Source organism: Apteryx rowi, unplaced genomic scaffold (genome assembly GCF_003343035.1).
Source record: "Apteryx rowi isolate R43461 unplaced genomic scaffold, aptRow1 scaffold_74, whole genome shotgun sequence".
NCBI lineage: Eukaryota > Metazoa > Chordata > Aves > Apterygiformes > Apterygidae > Apteryx > Apteryx rowi.
The window spans coordinates 3,116,176-3,141,010 of record NW_020451027.1 but is presented as its reverse complement, the minus strand read 5'-3'; the positions used below and the strand labels follow the sequence as shown (position 1 = coordinate 3,141,010).

Here is a 24,835-nt window from a genome sequence, read left to right as displayed (position 1 = left end):
AATGTAATCTGTGAATGCTATACATGGAAAATAAATGTATGTATCTCTAGTATAGATATTTAAGATTGCAGGATGAAGAAAATATTAGTAAAAGTTTCTTTCCATACCAGAACTTAGAGAAACAAACCTCACAGTCAATATATGTAATTTTTGCTGATAGTGAATAAAAATGTGTATATTTGGAATGAAAGCAAGTTGTGAACCTGAGGAAGAGGGATTTTGGAAGGTGAGACTTTGGTTCAGTAGGTGGTTAGCAGAAGTTATTAATATAGTAGTATGATAGGATCTGTTTGTTTTAAAAGAAGCTTTCTATTGATCTTAGTGTTGAATTTGTTTTAAACAACTATTATATGTACCCATAGTACATGATTACAAAGCTACTATATGTCAGTGACTGAGGGGAATAAATTAAGGACACTCCTAGTTTTAAAGTTTTATTTCTTAGGTGGATAATTCTCTTGTATTTACTTGCAATATTTAAATAGTGTAGTATTTAATCAGTGTAACAATGATGGCAATTAGATATTATAGTATCTTAAATATGTAACCTCCTAGCAAAACAAATTAACATATCTAATTATGAGCATATGATACTAAGAATAAACTGAGCATGTAGATTACAAACTGATGCTCATCTAATTAGTTTTGTGGCTAATGCCATATATTGAATCAGGATAACCAGAGCTTGTTTTCTGTCAAAAACAGAACAGAGGCAAAATTAGTCTAAAAATTATTAGTAGAAATAATATGTTCCCATTTATCCAGAGAAAAAACTGAACTTTAAATGCAGCTGCCATAGATCACTTGAAAATCTAGGATGGGATGCAGTTAAGATACAGACAGGACACAAAGGAGAGGACTCCACATAAGTGCAACCACTTTGGACTAACGTAATCCATAGCCTCAATGCCACATTGGAGATGTGATGCTCCAATTTCCTGGGCAAGTTGAAGGACAAACATTTTAACAATCCTACAGTATTATGCCTACAAGCTCCCTTGATCATTAATGGCATTATATTTATTACAGCAGGCTGCCATGGTCAAATCAATACCAAATTGTCTTGGAAAGATACCACAGCTGAACCTCTAATTAAATAAGATAGTTTGTTCCTTGTAAATGAGACACTGTTTTAGTAGCACAGTAACAGAATGCCTTGTTCTGTTCACGTCTATCTATAATTAATAATCCCAAATATCAAAGGAAATGTGTTCCTAGGAGAAAATTGCTTTTGAGAATCCTCAGGTATTAAGTACTGATAACTACTTCTCAATCTGTTCTGCATTTTTTTAGCACGCTGTGTTATATGGTGCCCTTTGTGATCATAAAACAAGCCTGGTCATAAAAAAAAAAATCTCTCTGAAAAAATGCTCTCAGTGAGATACAGTCACTAGATATTTATCATATATTCATTACTGACATCAAATCTTTCTTATTCTTTTCCTGGCCTGTCATTTATTATGGATCTTATGTATTTATGTAGCACAATTTCATACAAAGTAGGGTTATGTTGCTGCCCTATAAAATGTACTGCACTAGTAAGTCTGGACTGGTATTATTTTGAAAGAGGTCCCCTCCCCCAAAATAAGGAATTATTTTTGTTTTTTCAGCACTGTGTGGCACCAAAGTTTCTTTTGATAGAGACATTCAAGAAAGCTTCTCCATATCTGCAGGCAAGCTGATGAGGCTTTAGTTCTCTCCTCCTCCGTGCTATCTTATCTTCCACTCCCCAGCTACTATATTGCCAACATCCCAAATTCTCCCTGTATCTTAAGAGCATAGTACAGATTTGTATGCACACAGGGTTCCACTGTCACTGCAGCAGGGATGGCTAAAGCTTGTATCTGGGCTTAAAGCAGGCCAGAGCAGCTTTATTGTCCTCCAAATCATTGTGTGGAGTGTGAGCTCTGCAACACTGGTCCAGAGGTGTCTGTGTTCTCCCTGTTGAGCTGGTGCCATAAGTGACCTTGTGTCTGAGAGTTGGGACAATTACTGTAAGAAGATTTGGCTCACTTACCAGCCACACAAAGTTATTGTATCTTTCCTGCCCGGTAAATCCAAGCCTGCTTTGGATCAGGCCTTGGGGGGGGGGAGGGGGCGGGGGGGGGAGGAGAATGCGTGGAAAAGAAGTAAGACAAAAGGGAAAAGAAAGAATTAGGAAAGGAAGGAGAGACAAGGGGTCAAATCTCTTTCATGTAACTAGATGAAATAAGCAGTTTTCTCAGGGGAGGAATTAGAGGAGAATATTAACAGGAAATTAAAAAAAAAAAAAGACACTACTGCATTGATTACTACTGGATAGTGTTTATTTATTCATGATTTTAAATTTTGTATCATTTGCTGGCAGAACTCTTACTGCTCTCATTTTGATAAAGGCTTGCTGAATACCTCTACAGTTCTCTGTTTATAGCAGATATGCCCTAGTGGCAAATGTTTTTATTCTAAAGCACAGCATCACATTAGGCTTATTGAAACAATTTGCCTTTTAGTGATATTCCTCTAATATGAGAGGCTTATTACCTAGAGTGTTCCCCAAGGAAGGCTTCTGGGCATACATTGATACTGGTGAATGTTCTGTTTTTGCTTTACTTCCACAGTGAAGCATCTTGCAAAGGTTTCAGAGAAAGGGATCTCTAATTATAGAGCAGCCTTTCAGTTCCTATTCTTGCTATTCCTCTGGGCCAAGTCACTTGTTCTCAAAGGACACCTTGCAGGCAAAGAATGAGGAAAAAATTATATAAATGGCCTCCTATCAGATATTCCTGGCATTACTCCTGACATAATGGAGTATTTCCCTCCTCTTGACTCATCTAATCACAGAGATCTAGGAAGTGTCTGAGGATGGTTTCAACTTTCCTAGTGAGATGGGATGGCTCCACTGGCTCCTTTGCTTGTAGAAATTCAGGCAAAGAGAAGGGACAGTGGTAAAGGGCCATTCTCCCTGCTCCACTCCACTTCTGAATTTTAGCTAGAGTGACTTGAGTAGAAAATAGGGACTGGGATTGATGTTACAAGACCAAGAGATTCCCTGCAGAGATCTTCTGCTCTACATGGCTCATGCTAATACAGTTGATGTAATTACTCTGAAGCATAGAATGCTTATACAATGCACTGAGCATGGAAAGTGCTTTGAAAGTGCTAACACTTCAATGCAACATCTAAAAAAGAAATCATTTTTTTTCTTCCCCATGTCTGGCACATACAGGTTTTCAACTTGAGGATTTTATGTTAAGAAAATCAGTTCCATCTGAGATGCACTGCCAGGCAGCAGCAAGTGTGGGCTGCTCTGTAAGGGAAGGCAAGCTGGGAGCTGTGGGCAGCAGCAAAGCCAGCAAAGCAGTGGCCTCGCAGACAAGGACACAGTCCCACAGTACCTGCAGATCAGTGACTATAGCCAGGGTCAGCCACGGTCCAGTGATTGCTAGACAGCAAGTCCATAGTGGTGAGGCAGGTCTGAAGTCAATCCAGGAAGTTAGATCAAGCAAGTCAGGATCAGGTCTGGGGACAGTAACCAAGGTCAGGCAACGGTCCGGTGATCACCAGGCAAGTCCATAGTGACGAGGCAGGTCTGAAGTCAAGCCAGGAGGTGTAGCTCATGGGTCAGGTCCCAGGTCCAGATCAGTGGGGCTCATGGCCAGGCAGATAGCAAGGGCGAGAGCCTGACCTTAAAAGCAGCTCCCAGGGAAAGAGGACTCTCAAGGCCACAGAGCTGTGCTATGAAAGTTGGCCCTAAGCCCAGGCAGGCAAATGCTCAGGAGAGGGGATGTGCTCTGGGCCTGGCAGGCAACAAGTTTCAATAAAATCCTGTGCCCTGAGCTGTGGGCAACCACAAGAAAAAGAAGATGAGCTTGTGATCCATCCCCTGAAGTGAACCTTGGGATAAAAGGCCAGTCTGACATCACACTTTTCTGCTAGAAAAGGTTCCTGATACATAGAGATAGAATAGAGACTTTTGCATTGCAGAGACATAAAATGTCTTAGAAACAATTGTGGCTCTGGCTGTACTGCTAAAAAAAAAAAAAAAAAAAAAGGAAAAAGGACCCTTGGATTCTTGGCCTCAGGACCAAGTAGCTAGCCCTGTCAGGCTCATGTGCACACAGATCAAAATTAGACCCTTTTTTTGTAGATCTGTCTGGGACTTTTTAAAACAGACCAAGGACTGAATTAACAGTTAATTAATATGAGCACTCAGGTAATCAGTGTTCTAGCCCACTCCCTGGCCCTCTCTTATTTAGCAGCATAGAAGTATCCTCTGAATGCTTACAGGAGCTCTGGTGGTACTGGATTATCATTGCAAAATAGCAATGATCTGTCACTTCTGGGGATGATGTGTCACATTACTGAACTGGTATTTGTCTAGGTGTTCAAAATCAGGCATTAAAAGGGAGTTTGTGAATAAACTTCATCTTTCAGGTTTTTTTGTTATCATTACGTAGGAGGCAAGGAAGGAAAATTGTCACCTCAGCAGAGCATTAGGACTGCCTTGACCTCCACTGAGAAAGTCATCAAGTGACTCAGTCAGTCAGACAAGTGCTATGACATAAAAATATGCCAGGGCTGATGAGTGCAGGAGGTCTACCAGGCCAGTCTGGCCTGGCAGTGTCACAAGCTCCGTACATTTTGCTGTGAACACCACTACACAGACTAGCCATCATGTTCTGCTGCAAAGTGAAAGGCAGACAAATGAGCTGCATAAATAACCATGTGTGATAAAGTCAGCTCCATGATTTGAGCAGAATGGTAAGAATCAAATTTGGACTTGTTCTCCAGATACCAATTTAGCAGTAATTCTGATTTTCTTAGCAACATTCAAAAATTAATGAATATCTCTCTGCATGGAAATAATTTCTGTTGTCCCTCAAACTCTGTTCAATTCAAGTCCTCATATGACAGGAAAAAGATATGACTTGCAGCTGGCTGTTCTCTTGGTATTTGTTTATTTCCACCATTCAACTTCATTTAATTACATTGCATTACTGTGGGATGGAACTGAGTTCTTAGGTGTCATCAAGCGAGAGCCTAGCCAATCCTTTCTAGGACTGCAGTAGGGACAAGGAGATGGTGGTAGCTCTTATGGAAAGGTGGGCTTGATGGAACAACAGTTCTGCAGATTATACAATATGTTGGGGGTGGATATATAGTTCTGCCATTAATCAGCAAACAGTTCCTGAAAACAGGGGAGAGAAAGCCATGGTCATCTATGGACTGAGACTAGCCTGGCATTTCCTTTTGTGATTTTTACCTGTATGAGGTCAGTGAAGATCACTCGACTGGTGCAGATCATGACAACAGCATTGTTCTTCTCCAATCTCTTTGTTATGATCTTGGCCCTGGTAGGCAGTTGGTAGTTTCTCCTAGCACAGGAGCTCAGAGAAGGAGAGTAGATGGAAATCCTGTTGTGCCAGTTCCCTCTGTTCAATTCTAGCCTGTCCCAAAGTATAAGAACTGGGACTTCTCCCAGACAATCTCTAAATCTCAATTAGTAACTAGCTCATGCAGAGAACAAATCCTAGGTGATTTCTATGAAAAAGAATTATTTAGTAAATAATAGAAGGGGCTTGTGCTGATTACTCTTTTTACACTGGAATGTAAAAGGTCCTTTATGAAGTTTAACACTCTGAAAAACAACTTAGATTTCTCTGTATTTACTATGCATCGTAGCCCCACTGAGGCTTCCTTCTCATTCATGTGACATTTATATCACAGTGCACTAAATTATCAGCAAAATAATGCTGATCTGCTGCAGGGCTGATTATTTTTTAAAAGACCGGGGAGTCAGGAGAAGCGGATTCATGACTTTGACACAAGCAAGAGTACTGTTACTTGGTATGAAACTGAAATTGTGTCAGAGAAGGACAATGCATTTAGTGAGCCTGGAGGGACAGCCTGCACTCCTGTGGCTGTGTATATCAGTGTGATGCTAGCCAAAAGTTGGATCTGACCTTGCTATTCTACTTCATTTTGTTGGCTTCAGCAAAATTTAGTCCACAGCTGTGTTACTGAGAACCTGCTGGAGGCAATCTCCATCCTTCCTCAACATCTGCACACATCAGTACACAGCTTTGCACCTAGAAACTTTAAAATATTCATTTCTTTATGGACTTCAAAGCAGAGCACAGTAAGCCAGCTGGAAAAAGGAACAGATCTGTGTAAACCCTTATGCATTCTGTCATGATTTTCTCCCCTGTTCTAGTACCTTAAAACATATCATTTTCTAAATATGATTTTTTGCTAGAGGTTAGGCTGTGCAGAAGGGTATGATGCATATGATATAATATTCTTTGATGGCATCCTCTGGTTTTCTGAATACTATAAAAACAAGTGTTTGTGGAGATTATGTTGAAGCAGGAGTCCTGACAATAATATTTTCCTTATGATCTACTAGTGTAATACATTTGACTAATGAGCATATTCATAATTTCTTGAAACCAAAATTTAACCATGACTAATAGAGGGGAAAATCAAATTTTCTGAAGTCTGTGACTAGCAAAGTGGAGGTGAAAGCATCCCTCACCAGAAGAGAAATTCTTGCTCCATGTTATAGATTGGTTTGGTGCATTTTTAATAATCAGGGCTTTAAGTCTATCTGATTTTGACTTGGAAAAAAAAATCACACTTGGGTCTCCTTTAGAGTTATTTGTGGCTATGTTTTAAAATCACTGCACCTTTATATGCTACAATATATTAGAATCATGGCTGTATGTCATTTTCATATTAAGAAGAGGAAAGAAGCAATGAAGTGGATGATAGCGCCAAAGATAAAGGCAATTTAAGAGGATGCCTTCCCGTGGTTTTCAAAACAAACAACAAATGGACATATAATTTGGACCTAAAGTCAGTTTTGTACTCAGTTTTCAGCTCCTCTACTCCAAGCTCAGATCAAAGAGTTAGCAGCAATTGGCAGCATTTCTGGCCATTTTTTCTTTCCCAAGTTAGTGGTTAAGCACAGTGGTAGTATGGCTACTAGCATGTTCTAACCTACATGAAATCTAAGAGCCACTGATCAGCAGAGGTTCATCTCTGTGAGAGGCAGGGTCTCCCAGTTCAAGTTCCTTGCTGAGTTTTAATTCAGTGGGAGCCAGGAACACAACAGGAGCAGGAAGCCTCTATCTTACACAGAGGCAAAATGCCACAAATTGCTTCCAGACTCCAGAGAAGCTGTGAGACCTTGAGTCTCACAAGGCAAGCTCTGGCCTCTATGAGGGAGAACAGCTCTTTTACTCCCTGATTTCCATTATTCAGCAAGAGCCAAGAGCAACTGGATTTCACCCAAACTCACAGTTTTACACTATTTCTGTATTTCTGAAAATCCCTCCATTGATGCAGAGAAGTGAGATCATGATTTCATCTTTCTGCAACCCTGTTGGGCTCTGGCAGTGTTTCCTTCATTGTTTTGCCATGTGTCTGCTTCCTAGGTGTACATTTTGGTGTTCCTTCTTACCACTTGCATTAGCATTTTGCTATGTTTCCAACTGCAAGCATTGCTCTCATATATTTTCTCCACTTCTCGTAGCAGCATTTGCACCCCTCAGTGGGTTAACATAGCAGGTTCGGAAATGCCAGACTAGGCTTCCATTAATTTTAAAAGGCTTGAGGCCATTTTTGTAATTCTTGGGAGCAAGGCAGGAGCAACCCCTTTCAGAAGAGTTTTACGAATCCACTTGCCTTTGTCAAGATACTCAGGACAAGTCCATTTAGGTGTGCTGAAAACCTCTCTCATCACAGGCAATGCATGATAAAATTTTATAGTATAGGAGGTGATTCTGACAAAATTCACCCCCCTAACTAAACCACCTAGGTTTTCACATCTGAAATCTCTTCATTTCTACAAAAACTCTCATCTCACAGGAGAGATCTTTACATGCATGGCTCTGTATCCTGTGTTATATGCTGAGGATGTACCCACCTTTAATGAAGCTCCAAGAGCAGTGCAGGCAGAAAAGGTATTGACTGAGTTCTTGGAACAAAGACATTTAACCTACAGAATGATAAAAACATCACATAAAATTGTTTCAAATTTTGAACACAATTATTATCCATGTTCTTTGCCTCTGAGACACTGATAGAAGAGCTGACTTGAAGCTTGCCCTCAGATTCCCACCACTATATATTGTTGTTGTGGATCAACTGTCTATTTATTGTCCATGTCTCTGTGTGGAAGAATCCTATTCCATTGTTTTAAGAAAAAACTGTTGCGTGAATTCAACTAAAAAGAATTTTCATCACTTCTAAATAGGGAATATGCAACACCTAGTTATGTTCATGTCTTTACTCTTCTCCAGACTTAGAAGATAAGAATGTGCAGATATATTTTGAAACTATTAAAGAGGAACATTACATTCAAATAGAGCATATACAGCTGTGGGCATTGCATAGCAGGTATCAGTTTGCTTTTCAAATCAATGCCTGTATCATTTATGGTGGTGGATGTCAACTTCCTTCTGGGCCTGATCAGCCATTGTCCTGCATCTCGTATAACCAAAAATATCTGTGCATAAAAGCACAGCAACAAACACTAAGCACCATCAACTTAAACAGCAGTGGTGTAGTGCCAGATATAAAGGTAAAGAAGCGGGTAAACTCTGTACTGTATTGTTCACAGCATAAACAAGTCTGTTTACCACTGAATATGACACTGCTAGTAGGGCCATGCCCTAGTGGCCAGCTGGGCCTGTTGTCTTTCAGAGTCAATCAGTAGGAAGTAACTGTGACCTGCGTTGGTGTAAGAAATGGGACAAAAAGAGAGTAGTGAATAGGGCACATACAGTGTTCAGAAGCATTCCAGAACATAGATGCATGGCATCTCCCTCCCCAACATCTAGCTGAGTGTGGAGAGCGCTGTGCGATCTGTCCAGGGGTTTTGCTGCGACATTTTCTGTGAGGCCTCCAGCAGGTCTGGGAGATGCTGTTGGCTAGTGAATCTCCCCTGTGGCACTTTAACAGCCCTATTGAGCTCATGGGCCTGATTCTCTTCCTGTTTCCAGAACAGACCCTATGGTATAACGCAAAATAAAGTGAGAGCTGCAGAATTCACTGCACTGAAACAAAGGATAGAAGCGAAAGGGGACTATGAGAAGAAAGCATTTACCTCACTTTTGAGGTGTTTTTGAGGTGTCCACTGCTGACAACACACTTCACAAATTAATGAGCTGCACCCATTCCCATCATTTTCCAGCATTCTTGAATCAGATGGGAAAGCAGCTGTGAGTGTGTCTGCCAAGTGAGTGCCTTTGAACTAGTGCACTTCATGGTGGCTTGATAGGTAGGCATGGTGTGGCTGTTTTGTAGGAAAGCCTGTCATATTGTTGCTGTATTTGGTATAATCAGTAGGTGCAGCTGTAAGCATTCTTGCTGAAATGCTCATAGGATAAGGAAGCCTGGGACAGCACAAAGATAAAACGACAGCAAAAGGAAATGACAGCAAACTGTACCATTCTTCATTCTTGGGGAGTAGCACCAAATTAGCTTGAGACTGCTGAAATGATTGGAGAATAATGAAATGGAGACAACCAATTCTGTAATTTGACTCACAAATAGCTTTGATCTTTAAGTGTTTCCTAAACAATATTTTAAAATTGTAATGCTATTCGGTTGTTATGCTAATATACTGTATACAGTACTTCTGCTTCAGTAAATATGTAGCTAATTTACTCTTCTTGTTTCTGCTGGTACAAATGTATTTGAGAACAAAATTGGCCTTTTCAACAGAAGCAGAATATTTTGAGTAACTGCCTTTTTTTCTTTTGTGCCTCTGTGTGTGTGTGACGGTGGTTACTATGGCAATAATCTTGATTCAAGATTTAAACTCTGAAAGTGGTTTCTATAACAACATGTTAGGATGTTTTGGACATACAACTGAAGTAAAAAGATTCAAGATTAACCCTTTATGACCACAATATGTGTAGCCACAATGACAAGTGCTTGCTTGTTTGTCAGAAGTATGTTTATACCTTCCCAAGTACATTAAGCAGATAATTCCAAACTATGTATAGAGCAGGTCAGGTCTTAGGGAGTGGCACTTCCCTTCTAGGTGAAGGTTGGAAAGGAGAAATGACACCACAGTAACTATAAAATGCTCATTGCATTAAATAATTGAGACTGTGGAAAAGCAGAGAAGCAATGAGTGAAATTAGGGTGAAGGTTGCAATACACAAATGGGTAGGAAGATGGGCAGGGAAGAAATAAAGTAGCATTAGTTCAAGATTTAAAAAGTTTGAGTCTTCAGTCTGGAAATCAGAACTGTGTGGAAAAACTGAAATGATCTATTCACAGAGAATCAGAATGGAAAAGCTATTTTGAGGGCTAAGATAGCCCTTACCTGGCTTTGCTTAATCCTGAATGGCATGTTCTTATGTCCTTTTCTTTCCCATCTGCCAAATGCTGATCCGCACATGGCATTTCTTCCTTTCAGTCCATGGTGAAGGTATCTGATCCCAATTTCTGTCACTGTAGATTATGCAGCTGTGCTCATCTCTTCCCTGGTTCTTCAAGATATATCAAGTAGCATTTCAAGATTGAATATATATGCACACCCACAACTTTCTAAGGCTGTCTTTGCAAGGAAGTTATTGTCATAGTGATGAACTGTATCTCTATGTCACAGTGCACTGCAGATAAACTGAGATATGCCTAGTTATACCAAAGCCAACCATTCTTCAATGCAGCACTAAATGCCTTGGGCAATACTCGAATATTTCCAGTTAAATGCTAATTATTTCAAGATCTCACTAAAGTCACAGAGACTGATATTTCAGTGACACAGATTCACACACTTGTTTTAACATCTCAGGGGCAAATTTTAGACAATAAATGAACACAAGCATTGAAGGTTCTGACTTCTAACTCCAGACACAGAGCTATTTGAATCCTTGGGAATACGTTACACCATCATTCTCTAGTGAAATTATTTGGTTATAAGGTAAACCTTCTACTGCAAGCCTGTGAACAAATACTATGTGCTGTTGCTGAGTCAACAGAAGACAGAGTGAAATAATAGCGCTAAGAGAAGCAACTGTTACCTCATCTATTCCAGTGAAATTTTGTCTGTCAAAATGACCGACAACAACCAAGACATCAATATTACCAGTTATTTTAGCACATTAAAAAAAAAAGCACATATTTTCTGGGTTGATTTTTTTTAAAAGAGAACAAATTTTTTTCCTATTTCCTAATTTGATCATTGTTTCCTTAGGAATATTTTTAAAGTTTAATTTCTCAACTTCTAGACCAGCATATGCATTACAGCAGGAGAAAGGAAGATTAGAGACACAGCAACAGACATGTACCTTAATATGTGTGTCTTTAACAAGGTTTAGATGTTAGAGGATGTTGCCTTGCCTTAGTTTCCCTCCAGCTAGGGCATGACTGGTTTTCTGCTATACAGTACATTCGATTCCAAAATGTGTGAGTTAAGAACAAAATGTCAGATTTTGCTGTGACCTGTATTACCTGGTGTAGCTTCCTAGTTTTAATTCAAAAAAGGTGTGAAATAATAGCTCTGTGTTAAAAAGAAAAAAAAAAGCCTTTCCCAAAGCACAGCAGACTTGTCAATATTGATGACTATATGGCTATCAAGAAGTTAGTTATCTTCTGGTAGAAAGAATTTTTTTTCTAGAAAATAGACCACCTCTGTTAAGAAGGTCAAAAAAATCTCTGCAGGTTATGTAAAAAGACTCTGAAGCTGTTAGTGTTGAGAGCTTCTGTAAAGCTCAAAGCTTCAGGGGAAAAAAGGCACATTTGAAGAATAGCACTGCAATTACAAGCAGCCTGCAGGTATATTGAACTGATTAGCAAAGTCCAGACATGAACAGATTCAAGTGGACTCAAGGTCATAATAATGTGATTAGTGGTAATTGAAATTTCATTTAAAATCCTGCTGACAATTATGATATTCCACCAACTAGTAGGAAGAATCATGCCCAGAAAAAACAAGTCTTTGCTGAAGAATATTTATGTCAAAAACAGCCCAACAAACTTTGCTAGGTTTTGTTTATGGCCTTTGAATGCTAACAAAGATTGCTGATCAGATTCTTAAAATTGGGGATCATCAATTTACTTTACTTTTGATTTTATGAATCTAAGATGGCAGAACACTTTTAAAAGCCTACATGAATTCTATAGCTCTCCAAATCAAACTGAATCTAGAAGAAATCCTCAGGATTCTCAATTAGAAAAGATTTGAGGGTAAGTGCTTCAAAATACTTGCTTTACTGAGAATCACTAGTCTTCTCATCAGGAGTCAGAACATCTGTGCCAGATTGCCTTGGCCCATTCAGAACTCCTGCCCTGTATATGTTAACTTTACCACTAAATTAATTTTTCCCTCATACGCTGTCATTGTCATGCACATTGTCATTGTCATGCACTTCCAACATCATAAACAATATTGTTTTGCATCGTTACAGCAGTTCTGGGTCGCTAGGAAGTCATTGCTAGACCAAAATCGTGCATTTTTAGTGCTAATTAGTTACATGATCTCAATTATTCATGTACAAACAACATCACTTCAATAAACTTAAGTAAGCTTATCCAACCGACCCTCTCTTTCTGGATGTTACATGTAACGGTTTGTGTCAGCTCTCTATAGACTATTGACATACTTGTAGTAGTACTGATAATTTTCCAGTAGGTGGCAAGCTTTACTGCAAAGAATTTTGCAGAGAAAACTCTAGGCAAATCTAATGCGTTTCGTCTTCTGAATATACTGCCAAACATCTCATCTATATCAAAAGAATGTAAACATGGGGTAAAATGCTTGTCACTAATTCCTCTAGTAATTAGATTAATGTATTGATGTTTATAAAGAGACTGATAATTACTTCAAATGTCAGTCAGTGTAAATCCAAAGTGATCAGCATTTTGTTTCAATGTTTCTAACATTAAATACAAATTTTAAGAATCTCTGTCAGAACAAGTCACTGCTTAAGTGATCTTAATTGTTTAAGAATGAAAATGACTCCTATGTGTATCGGAACTAGAACATGAGGCCTTTTCGGGTTATCCCTATGCAACGTTACCAAAAGTCAAGCTCCCGACAACACTGAAACATTTATTTCCTTTTCTTACATCTCTTTCTGCATATGTAGTAAAGAATATTCTTCAATCATCAGCTCAGACTGAGCCAGCCTTTGCGTTAGACACCATTATGCTCTACCACATCACATCTCAGAGCACAGAGGTGTTCACCTTCCACATTACATTCTTTTTCCTCTACCATTTCCATGTAGTTCTGAATAGCATTAGGTTTCCAAACCCATCCTTCCACTTTACTCCAGTGCAGCAGAGCAACTGAGTTTCCTTTTGGGAGGCAGGGATGTAGTGTAAATAACTTTTCTCAAGTGGGTGGAAATTGGTGCTCTGACTGTGAATCCAGGGTCCAAGGATTTTCTGACATACACATGTCATTTAGGACCATGACTCCTGCCAAAAAATCATAGAAACACCCTGGTAAAATGCATACCATTTGATAACCACAGCTTGATACTTGATAATTACATGCTCTTTAATGATTACCTCTTTGAGATGCATCTTTGCTGCTGGGGCAAAACTACTGTATGGTATCCCTAACAAAAACTCTTGATCCTAGTCTTTAAATCATGAGCAAGCTAAAACTCAACAGTAATTACATCTCTGCCAAGAACGTCAGAACTCGTGTTCCTCAAGAACTACACAAATAATAAAACCCATGGCACAGCACATGAGAAACAAAACTCAAGAGGTCCCTTAGTGTTTTCCTGTAAACTTTTAAAACAAATCAAACAAAAACATCCTCCAGGCACTATTGGAACAAACACATTTACATTGAATTGTCCATCAGCAATTTCTGCATAGGAAGTTTGTTTTACAAAAGCCAGATGAGTAAAAGTTAAAATACTAGTTTAAAAAAAAATCCAGGAAAGGCTTATTGTTTCCTATTTTCCGCGTTGTGGTGTCACTTTGGAGACAAATTGGTTGCCTTCACTGCTGACTATGCTTTAAGGGCTTCCTTTCCTCTTCTCTCATTTCCACCCACTATTAATGCCTCAGTGAACTCTGAAACTTTATAAGTACCAATGCTCAAAGCTAGTATGTTGCTATCAGAACTGCAAACAGGCAAATTCTTCAGCTTCTCTCATACACAGTCATTACAACATACTGAGTTGTTGCATGCAAATTAACTCTGAAGGGACAATAGTAATTAACTAAATTTCCTCTCATATCACAGTGGTTCTGCTCAAGAAATACTTGAATGATTGACCTGAACTCTTGCAGTTTACGAAGTACGGTAGTTAGACAAAGTTATAACTTAATCATAGTCTAATTTCTTCAGATGCATTTTATACATGCAATTTTAATGAATTTTAAGTAGATAGTGTGAAAGGCAAGCTCTTTAAATAAAGTTGCTCAATCCCAAGAAAAATGTAAGATGAAAAATTTCCTAAGGAACTCAGTCCAGCTCATTTTAACTCTAATTAGTAGATTACATAATAGATTACGTAAAATAGATACAGGCAACTTTTGATTATCCAGGGTAAAGAGAAGAAACTAAATACATGGATAATATACACATATATGTAAAGCGGGGTATTAGAACATAAGAGTGTGCTGAGAAGAAGTCTGTGATACTGCTGACTGTGGAGCAAGTCATCTACACCCATGGCCAGTCTGTTACCTTGAATTTTGCATTCAGTAAGTGCTGTGAGCTGGGGAATATACAAATGACATAGCATAGGGATGCAATATTTGCTCTCAGTGCAAAACTGAATGTTAACAAATGAGAGAAAAGTGTTTTAAAAGTGAGCTAAATTAGAGGTACTATTTTTTTTCCTGTTTTTGCTTTAGATAACTGGAGGTAAAGCTCCAGCTCTCAATCTGCTAATCAATTCTTGGCTTTCTTTCTTAATGAGGTCTATCTTCATCTGTGTTAAATAAAGATTATCTTTACCTAGAAGAGATCATACCTTTTTCTAGGTACTTCTCCTCAGTACCTCTGGTAAATATGAGCATCAGAACAACTAAAAATAGGTCAAACAAAAACATTTCTCAGGTTTTCCTTATACATGCAACCCCCCAAAACACCAAAGAAATAATATTTCTATGTAATCCTTAAGACCATTTTTGATTTGTTTTAAATCATGATGTCACTGTTGCCATCTATGCTACTACATCAAGCTCCATTCAACTTGTTTGAACAAATATTAATTAGGTACTTCACTCAATGAACGTATGCATTTACAACCACCAGGTTCATTCAAATTGATGATTTTTGTTCTCAGAGGCACTATTGCTCATGTGTACATACCATCTGGACATGGTCCTGGGCAACCTGCTCTAGGTGACCCTGTTTGAGCAGGGGAGTTGGACTAGATGATCTCCAAAGGTCCCTTCCAACCTCAGCCATTTTGTGATTCTGTACATCTCAAGTCAGAAGCCGAAAGTAGGAAGCAAAACTCACTTTTCCAGTTTCCATATTTATCAGCATAGTGTCACATCTGTGTAAGCTGTGTAAGTCTTTTCTGAGCCGATAAGGCCTTCTTAGGCTTTCTTCCTCTACATCTCCTTCCTGGGACTAGAACCAAGTTAAATTATATTACATATTAAAATATACATTATGAAAAATGTGGCCTCATCACTCATTTTGTCCTCTCTGACTATCCTCAGTTGATGTTTATTATTCTCAGCTGATCGATCCTGGCTTTTCAGTTTCCCAGTCAGCCATGGTTCTGTCCCACGGCTTTGTCAGCATTGATCGAGCTCCAGTTATTTATAAGTGTCTCTGCATGCTCCTTCTCTTTCATGCCCATCTCCTTTTCTATTGAGTCCAGTATCCTGACTCTCAGTCCCGAGAACTGGAGAGAAATTGGAGATCGGTCTGAATTTTTCTGAAAAGTTCAACTCATCCACAACACCCCATTTGCACATACACCATTCTGCCATCCATTTTCAAGTTAATTTAATAGAAGAAACCTATACTTTTTATATCCAAATATGGCTCCAGAATAAATGTAAAAGCTGAAAGAAGAAAATAGGACATTTTGAAGACTAGCATACAGATTGTTTAATACAACTTTCATTCTCCAGCCCACATGAATATTTCCCTTCTGAATCATTACCTTCTTTCTGGAGGAAATGTTCTGCTTTATTTAATAGAGTCTCAGCCAAGATATGACTGCATTTTTTTTCCTGTGATACAAACATAAATTTTTTCCTCTAGTGGTATGCAGAATATTTGTTTACARTTTTACTGCTCATATATTTTGAGGAATGCCACAGCATAATCACTGGAGAAGTGTGGTGGTATTCAGATGTTCACTATATGGTAGAGGATTTCCTTATAATACGGGGGGAATCAGTTGCAAAAGAAAAAATTGTACTGGATAAAACTCTATTTACTATACTTTAAATCAGATTTTCCAGTCTGCTCGGTACAAATTAAAATGCTATACATACATGTATTTGGTTTCTTAAATCAGTATTTATATCCTCCCTCTCTTCTAGGTGGTTTATACCAGTAAATAACCACTTGACTTACTTCTCTCCATTCATGGGCAATCAGTGTCTATGAGATTTGATCTGCTGTTGTTTCATATCACTAGCAAACTATTTGCAGGCAACTCCAGGATTTCTTCCACTGGTACCTCCTAAGCATTCGTAAGTTTAGCCTCTAAACACCATGTCTGCAATCATCTCTTCAGATCTTGCCATCTCCAGCAGCCTTGAATCAGGTTATGTCTGAACGACAAAATTCCCAAATGCTGCAGGAAGTGTACTGATGATGATTAACACCATTTCCACTGACCTATACTGATACATTGTTATATCATGACAGAAGCAACATGACATTATGAGGAGATGATGTTAGTGATCACTAGAACCCTATTGCACTCTTCACCTATATCTATGTTGCAACTGGGAGATCCAATTACAGCACATATAAATGTATTCAAGCTTTAATCTAGCTCACTTGATACTATGGGCAGTGTAGCTATGGTAGCAGGATTCAGCCAAGGTCAATTCACCTACCTCAGATGCTCTGTATTTGGCATCTTCACTGCTATTGCTTGGTATCCCTAACACTAAATTAGAAGTAGTTTATGTATACTTGCATGTGCTCTACTCATAACTTCATCTGAATGCTGACATTTCTTATGTTAGGGAGATGATTAATCATGATAAAAATCATACAGTTTCATGGCAAAATTCTTGTTTTCTTTGACTGGAAAGAACATCCTTCACTACTTTAACTGTATTAGCATTTCTCAATTGTGGGTTATGAGCAATTCTGGTCTGGTCAAGATCCCTTGACTGGGAAGTAAGAAATAGCCATTATTACTATCTGCCAGTCTTTACAGCAGCAAGGCAACTCCAAGTTGCCTTTAATCCTCAGTTCCTGGAGGTGTGTGTGGGAAAATGTTTACACCATGTTCACCATGTCCTTCCAGCCTGATGGCACTCAGAGAGCAAAGAAGAAACTATTTTGTATCTCAGGTGTTTGGGAGATCCTTTGTAATAGAAGTGCTATATAAATGTCAAAATACTCTTCTAATCAGGAAGTCAAAAATAAAATCCAAGGGCATAATGGATTGAATCACTTGAGCTCAAACTGCACCCGAGTCATTCAGTTTTGTTGAACTCCAATAAAAACAACTTCCACCACACCAGAAACCAAACTGATACTGAACTGAAAAGAAGTGGTTCAACTCCTTCTTCTAATAAAAAGATATTGTCTTAGAAATACCTAAATACATTTCCTATTGTTGGTTGTCTCTGTTGATCAGATATATCTGCAACAGTGTTGTTGTGTTAAGCAATGAATTTACAACCCTGACCAACCACGGCTGTTGGAAGAGGCAAGACTCACAACCTACTCATATTTTGATAGTGTTATTTGTTCTATTTTTATTAACCCACTGCATGCAGTTATCAGTTCTGTTTTCTTCTCAACAGCCAACAACTGGAACTATTAATTTTGAAACAAAGTTGTGGTAAGGGTTGTACTTCTTTCTGTTTTACTCCAAGTGCTCTGGAAGTTCTCATGGGTTTTTGTTTTTCCTTTCTAGAGTCACTTTGCATGAGAAATGATTCCAGGTGCCTGTCAAACTCTTGCCAAAAGAACTCTACATGCGTTGCTGGTGATAAAGATGATACCTGCCGTTGTGCAGACACATCAGTTGACACTGTGGAGGAACTCTGCAACAAAACCTACGATCCTTGCTCTTCAAACCCTTGTCTTCAAAATGGTACTTGTTCAAGCTCTGCTGGAAACCTCAGCTTTACTTGTGAGTGCCCTGCTGGGTATAATGGAACTACCTGTGAAATAGCCATCAGTGTGTGTGACACAAACCCTTGTGAACATGGAGGCACTTGCCAAAATGGCCTGGCTGGTCCTACCTGCCTTTGTCATGCAGGCTACACAGGTACTCTCTGTGAAGTGGATTTTGATGAATGCATTTCTGAACCATGCCACAATGGAGCAGTGTGCAGGGAGGGGGTTGATGAATACTCCTGCTACTGTGTCCCAGGCTATCAAGGCAAGCACTGTGACCTGGAAGTGAATGAATGTGTTTCAGATCCATGCCTGAATGGGGCAACRTGTCTGAACCAGATAGGAAGGTATGACTGCATCTGTCCACTTGGGTACACGGGTAAGCACTATTAAAAACAACTTTTTGTGTGTGTGTCATGGAGAACAACCATGCATAATGTTCCAAGATTTATTTCCCCCTCCCACTTATTTGGTTATATTTGCATTACTGCATTGGCTCCAGCTCTAGTGGGTGTTGATGCATTATGGGTTATCTTATCACTGTGAACTAGTGCTAGATAGAGAAGAATTAAAGAAATCTCACATTTCCCAAAATCTACAGAGAAGTTCCATGAAGATCAAGGCCTAGGTTAATTTTTCTTTTAAAAGAAACATTCTGAAAACACATGCCCTCAGAATGCTATACACAGGTTTTGTCTGAGGACCAAAATATATGTTTGACAGTGATATTTTAAAGATTAGATCTACTTAGACTTGCTTGATTTTCTAACCGCAACAAACTGTACTCTTAAATCTTTACATTTGCTTTTCAGGAGCATTTTTCTTTAAAATCTCCCCCCCCCCCCTTTTTTTTTTAACCTTTTCTGAGGAAAGGTATCATGTTTGGAGATTTTCAAAACACCTAATTTAGACTTTCTACATCTTCTGTCAGCTTTCCTTTATCCACTATAGCTAATAGGCCTCTTTCCTCTTCTACTTTGCTGGAACTTAAGGCAAAATAAATTAATTTATCCTTTTTCCTCAACATCAGTTCTAAAAATGGATATGCCCTTCTGGTTTCATTGTGCTGATTTTTAAGCTATATAACCTACTGATGCCATATAACTCATAATTTCCCCTTTTACTATTCTTCTAAATGACTCCTTGATCAACAATCTGACTGAATCCCCAGGTAAATGTTCTTCCTTTTTGACATGGACTAAGTTTCTAAAATTTGTGTTAGATGCTCTTTCTGGGGATAAAATAAGGAGCAATATTTCAGTGGGTTCTAGACATTCAAAAAAGCACCTCTTCCTCCTCTATAGAGCACTGGCTATTTTGTATGAGATAGGAAGTTACAGCTGGACATTCTAGAAGAATGGACATTTGTCAAGAATGGAGGTTAGCAGTTCATCTAATCAAGAAAAATTTACCTATACACCCCATTTCTCATTCTTCAGGTTTTTAGTTCAAAAATGAGAACTTTTAGAGTGCCATATAGTGAACTTCTCAGTTGAGTTAGAAGTCTGGGTATCAGTGGGAACTATGAACTCAGATACAAAAACAATAAGCGTGGTATGACAGCCTAGTAAGAAAGATTTTTCAAGACCAGAATAGGGCAAAACACCAAGGACTAGGGAAAAAATGTATCCTGCTGATGGAGAAAAACAGAGATTACAGCCAAGCTTTTATCTTTCCAAACAGAAACAGGAAAGTGAGAAGTGTGCCACTACGTCTGCAAAACCCATCTCTCCACACACACAGCGGCCACACATACTCGGAACTCATTGCTTGACCTGTGTAAATTTAACTTTTTGACTAATTATTACTCCTCTCCTCTGCCCTTCCCAGAAACAGAATATTCATTTGAAACTGGAATATTATATAAATTAAAAAGAAGAAAGAGTATTATCAGGTTTCCAAACTGCCCATTTTTGGAAAATTCTATTTTGTATGGTCCCATTTTTAAGACATGAGCAGGATATTTCTTGCCTACTTCCTTTGCTGGAGGGCCTATAATAGTTCTAGGAGACAGTTCCCCTCAAATTTCAAAGCTCTGTTCAGGGATAGGACTGCAAGAGATAGCACACTGAATCATTAAAAAGGGGAGACATTTTAGTGGCAGATTGCCATCAGGTTAAAAAAAAAAAAATCATACAGCAGAAAAATATTGGGAAAAAACACCTACTGCTTCAACTGATGCAAATGAATAAGAAATAAGACATGTGGTTTAAAACCCCATCCCAAAAGCCCCATGAGGGAGGGGAAGTCAGAGGTAAAAAGCAGCTTTCCAGTGTCTGACACAGCATTCAGCTGGAAGCCAGCACTCAGTTAATATCCCTCATGAGCAAAGAGAATGTTATTTGAGGGAAACTTGTGGCCTTCCTTGCCACCCTGCTGCTGCCGGTAGGTGTCTGAGCCTAGGCCAAGTGATGGGAAAACTATGCAACTAGGAGAGCCAAAGAGCAGAAGGAAGGAAAAACCTATTAACAGTCAGCATGGTTACTCTGAAATGATCAGACTCAACTCAGACCTCCTGTTGTAGTCAGGAAACTGTATTTGTTAAACCTGCACCATTAGTGAGTCCAGGACTGGATCTATAGCCTAGGAACTCAGTTTGAAAGACAGAATATGAACCTTAGAGACAAAGCAGAAGAAAATATGGTAAAATAATGAAGCCCAAACAAAAACAAATGAAGACTGAAATCAACACAAACTGTTGGAGGAAACTCACTCTGCTGGAGTCACTCCACTTTTATCATAAAATTCTATTTTTCAGGCTGTTGCTCTTTGGCCACACCAAAATCAAGCAGTGTCACTCTGAGTGCTCTGCAATCAGGACAAGCAGAGTTAAGAAATGAGAGCGCCAAGGAAGAAAAGAGTTCTAAAATGTAAAGCAGAAAAGATTTCAGTGTTTTGACATACAGCTCAGACAGGGCTTCCAGCAGCAAAGCAGCTAATAATAATAATTCTTTAAAGAAGCAGCTGACTATTCCTTCAGCAGTAAAATACCAGCTTTTAAAGGCTACTTAACCAAATGATTTATCAGAAGCATTTTTCCTGTTATTTTCTGCACCTTGCTGTGAGTTGTGTTAAATGCACAAGCCAGAAGAATTACTGAATGAAAGTCCCAAGGTGTCCCCAGTGGTAATAAAAATCCACATTTACTCTGTCAGGGGATCTTGCCAACCCTTATTATCCTGGCCTGACACCATGAGTTATTGTGGGAAGTCATCCAGCCTCATCTCATTTCCCTAAGATGTTAAAAAGGTTATATCTTTTGATATGCAGGCAGAGAATGTACACTAAATTTACAGCAGTAATGTTAACCAAATGCTTGAGTTACAGGCTTTGGTTGCTACTTGTTTCATGGACTATGACTGCTATTTTGTATGACTGGTATGCTGCACTTCTTAAAATAGTTGAGAAATGTCACACATAATTCTTACACAAATGAAAGAGGTTAGAATGCACCAAGAGCCAAAGACTGGAGAATTTAGCATGAAATCTGCAGTTTACTATGATAATGCTCTGCATGTGTGAAATTATTTACAAGACGTGTCATACAGCTGTTAAATAATGAAACTCAATTGGTTTGTCCAAGTTTTGTTGGAATACCTTAGGTATTTGCATTATTTTTCCATTGTGCTAACTGCACTTAATTTTAATTCACCCCGACAGAGCATGGTATAAGAGCCTGCTAGTTACCCACAGCTAGTCACATTAATTACCTTGCTAGACACAGCTGAAGCCAGTCCTCCATTGCCAGTGAACATTTTAGTATAAACTGTTAGGGGCACATGGCAGTTCAAAAAGCCATTTTTAGAGGCATCTACATGCCCTTTAAACAGGAAAAGCTGTTTCAGTGATTGATGAAATAGGTATAATGGGCTAGATTCATTCTTTGCGCAACACCTTTTATTACAGTGTAACTAAAACTGAGATCAATTCTGTACAATATTACCTGATGAAATGAAACCTATCCTTTAGTTCTCATGCAGTGTTCTCATCAGTAATGTATATGCCMTGCAAATATTTAGGAGTAGATGCATCCTAAGCCTTAGGCAGTTAAATGAAAACTTCAGCAGACATTTAGGCACTCAGTTCTCAAATTACCAGCACAAAAAATACTGTTCCCATGCCTTGCTTTGCACTCAGCCTCATTGTGCCTTTGTCTCCACCTCACATCACCTTGCTGCCCAGCAATGGGATAGAGCTACCTGCATTGTCTCTCCCATCTAGTAATAGAGGGCAGTGCTCTGGCTGTACTCTCCCTTCCCACTCAGAGCAGCAATTCTCCCCCTCCTCAGGGAAGTACCAAGGTGGGTCAGTACAGATCTGTGCTCTGAGAGACAGGGCAAGGGAATCCCTTGCCACCCAGAGAGACACTTAACAGCCTCTCCCAGGGGATGGAGTACCCCAAGTACAGAGCTCACTTCCCAGAAAATTCATGGTGGTATCACAATAAACTTGCACATATTAATACCAGATACCATTGTCCATCCAACAGTAATTGTCCTCTGCTTCCGGCAGATCTGTGTTGTGCAATACATGCCACTGTTCCAGTGTAGCAGCTGACACGGAGATCTTGCCTGACCGCACCAGGATTTGCAGGGAGGCAGAGAGCAGCACTTACATTCTTCAAGGGGCCTGATCCAGGGGGTATTCTATGCATTCACAAAACATATACCAAGAGCGTATATCCTTTTATATCCTAGCCTAGCAGATCAAGGCCTTCCCAACAAAGTGGAGAGCCTCAGTTTCCTTCCTCGACTTTCAAGTTTCAAACCAACACTCCCCACTTCCCACCCTAACCAACCTGAGGAGAGAATTCAGCGCAGGTTACCAGCTTGCTGTTGATATTTCTATTCACAAGGCTATTATGTGAGAGGAGACCAGCACTAGTGGCCACCTTTCAAAGGGTTTTCAAAAGAAATACTAGCTGAGGGCACATACTCTAAAGTATACATATTGCAGTTCCTAACTTCTGGGCACTGAAATTTTTGATTGGATTTAGCCCCATTGATTTCCTCCTGTTATGTCAGGATATTGCGGTGTTATAAGACCTAACGAATTGTCTACCTGAAACCACTTCTGTCTTTTCATACATACAGATAACTGGTAGTTAATACAGATCTGTGTGCAGGACAAATTCTCACTCCAAGAAATTAACCCTCTCCCTCTAATTTGGGATTAATAATAAGTTTTCTAATTATTCATATTTTTTCTATTTATTTTTGATGCAGGGAGAGATATGAACTCTCTGCCTGCCCTCTTAAACCTGATGACTATAACACAGCTGACACACTCCATCCAGATGATGGCACTTAAGATTAATATATACAGATTGTAGAATGTCAGGACTTTCTTTTGTTCGTGTCATTCTTGAGCTTAACACTACAGATGCATAAGAGTGGAAGGGGTGACCTGGCTTACTGATTTCCAGCAGTACTAAGAACGTGCAGGCCCACCTAGGGTCTGCAAATCCCTAGTATCTTTGACCAGAAGGTGACTTAATATCTGTAGGTAGCCAAGTCTGAAAATGTTGGCTGTCTTTCTCTTTCATCCTCGAATGCATTTACCTTTAATTGAATGGGGCTGTACAAAGAAGCACACAGTAGTACTTATTTAAAAAGCAAGTCGTATAAGAAATAATCCTAGTTCTCCAAAGGATCCACACAAGTTATAAATATTACTACATCCACATTCTCAGTCTTTCAATTCAAACCACTTGTGTGGTTTAGTATATGCTGAAATACTCTGCCTGCTCTAAAACAGAATGTCTTCGTTCTTAATGGCTTAGCCCTACATAATATCTGTGGAAGGGGTTGTTGGAGCTTTTTATTTTCTGCCATATGATATTTGGCATATAGCATATTTATGACAGAATGTTAGACTGAGGTGCAAATATAAGTCTAGTCTTTTCATCTCTTTTCTTCGCATACAAAAAAAAAATCTGCTAGCAGATTCAATAAAGGCTAGGAAGGAATTCCCCCTGTTTGTATGGCATATCATATTGGCTAGGTACATTGTAAAGGGAGAGGAGTTTTCTTTTGAGGCAGCATTGCCAAAGGCAGGTTACTGGGCTTGATAGATTAAAGACATGAACCAAAACAACGCTGTGTTCTCATGTTAATCGTCAGGCTGTTCTCAGGCCTGTAGTTTTAAATTTGGTTGAACTGAGGATCAGTTGAACAGGACTGTTTTGTCACAGGATTTTTAGTGTTCAGAGTAAGCTGTTAACAAGCTCTGGCAGATTTACGGTCACTACACATACTTCTGCAAACACATTGTTTACAATTACAGTGAATTCACAGGGCAATGACCACAGAGGGATTGCTCACTATATCTGGATGTGATGTACATTACCACAAAACCATAAGAGTTCCTGCATTAGGGTCTCATGGAATCCTCCCACTGAAAGTAGTGGCTAGCTGAATCAATGAACCTTGAACCGGAGGCACAGGATTGAGATCTAGGGTTTTTTTATGTGTCATTTCAAGAAACTATAAAAATCCATTCTCTAAAATTACAGTAAAAATATTTCATAATAACTAGAAAGGTGGAAGACTTCATTAGAATATATGGACTTTTATGTTTAAATACAAAATA

At 39.0% G+C, this 24,835-nt stretch overlaps 1 protein-coding gene across 1 annotated transcript in view; it reads left to right on the top strand.

Moving 5' to 3' along the window:
• The window catches only part of CRB1 (crumbs 1, cell polarity complex component), a 140,137-nt gene that overhangs the window by 40,740 nt on the left and 74,562 nt on the right, over positions 1–24,835 (top strand). Inside the window, exon 3 of the mRNA XM_026087853.1 lies at positions 18,039–18,623. Within this exon, the coding sequence (XP_025943638.1) occupies positions 18,039–18,623 (585 nt within the window). The remainder of the gene's footprint in view (positions 1–18,038; positions 18,624–24,835) is intronic.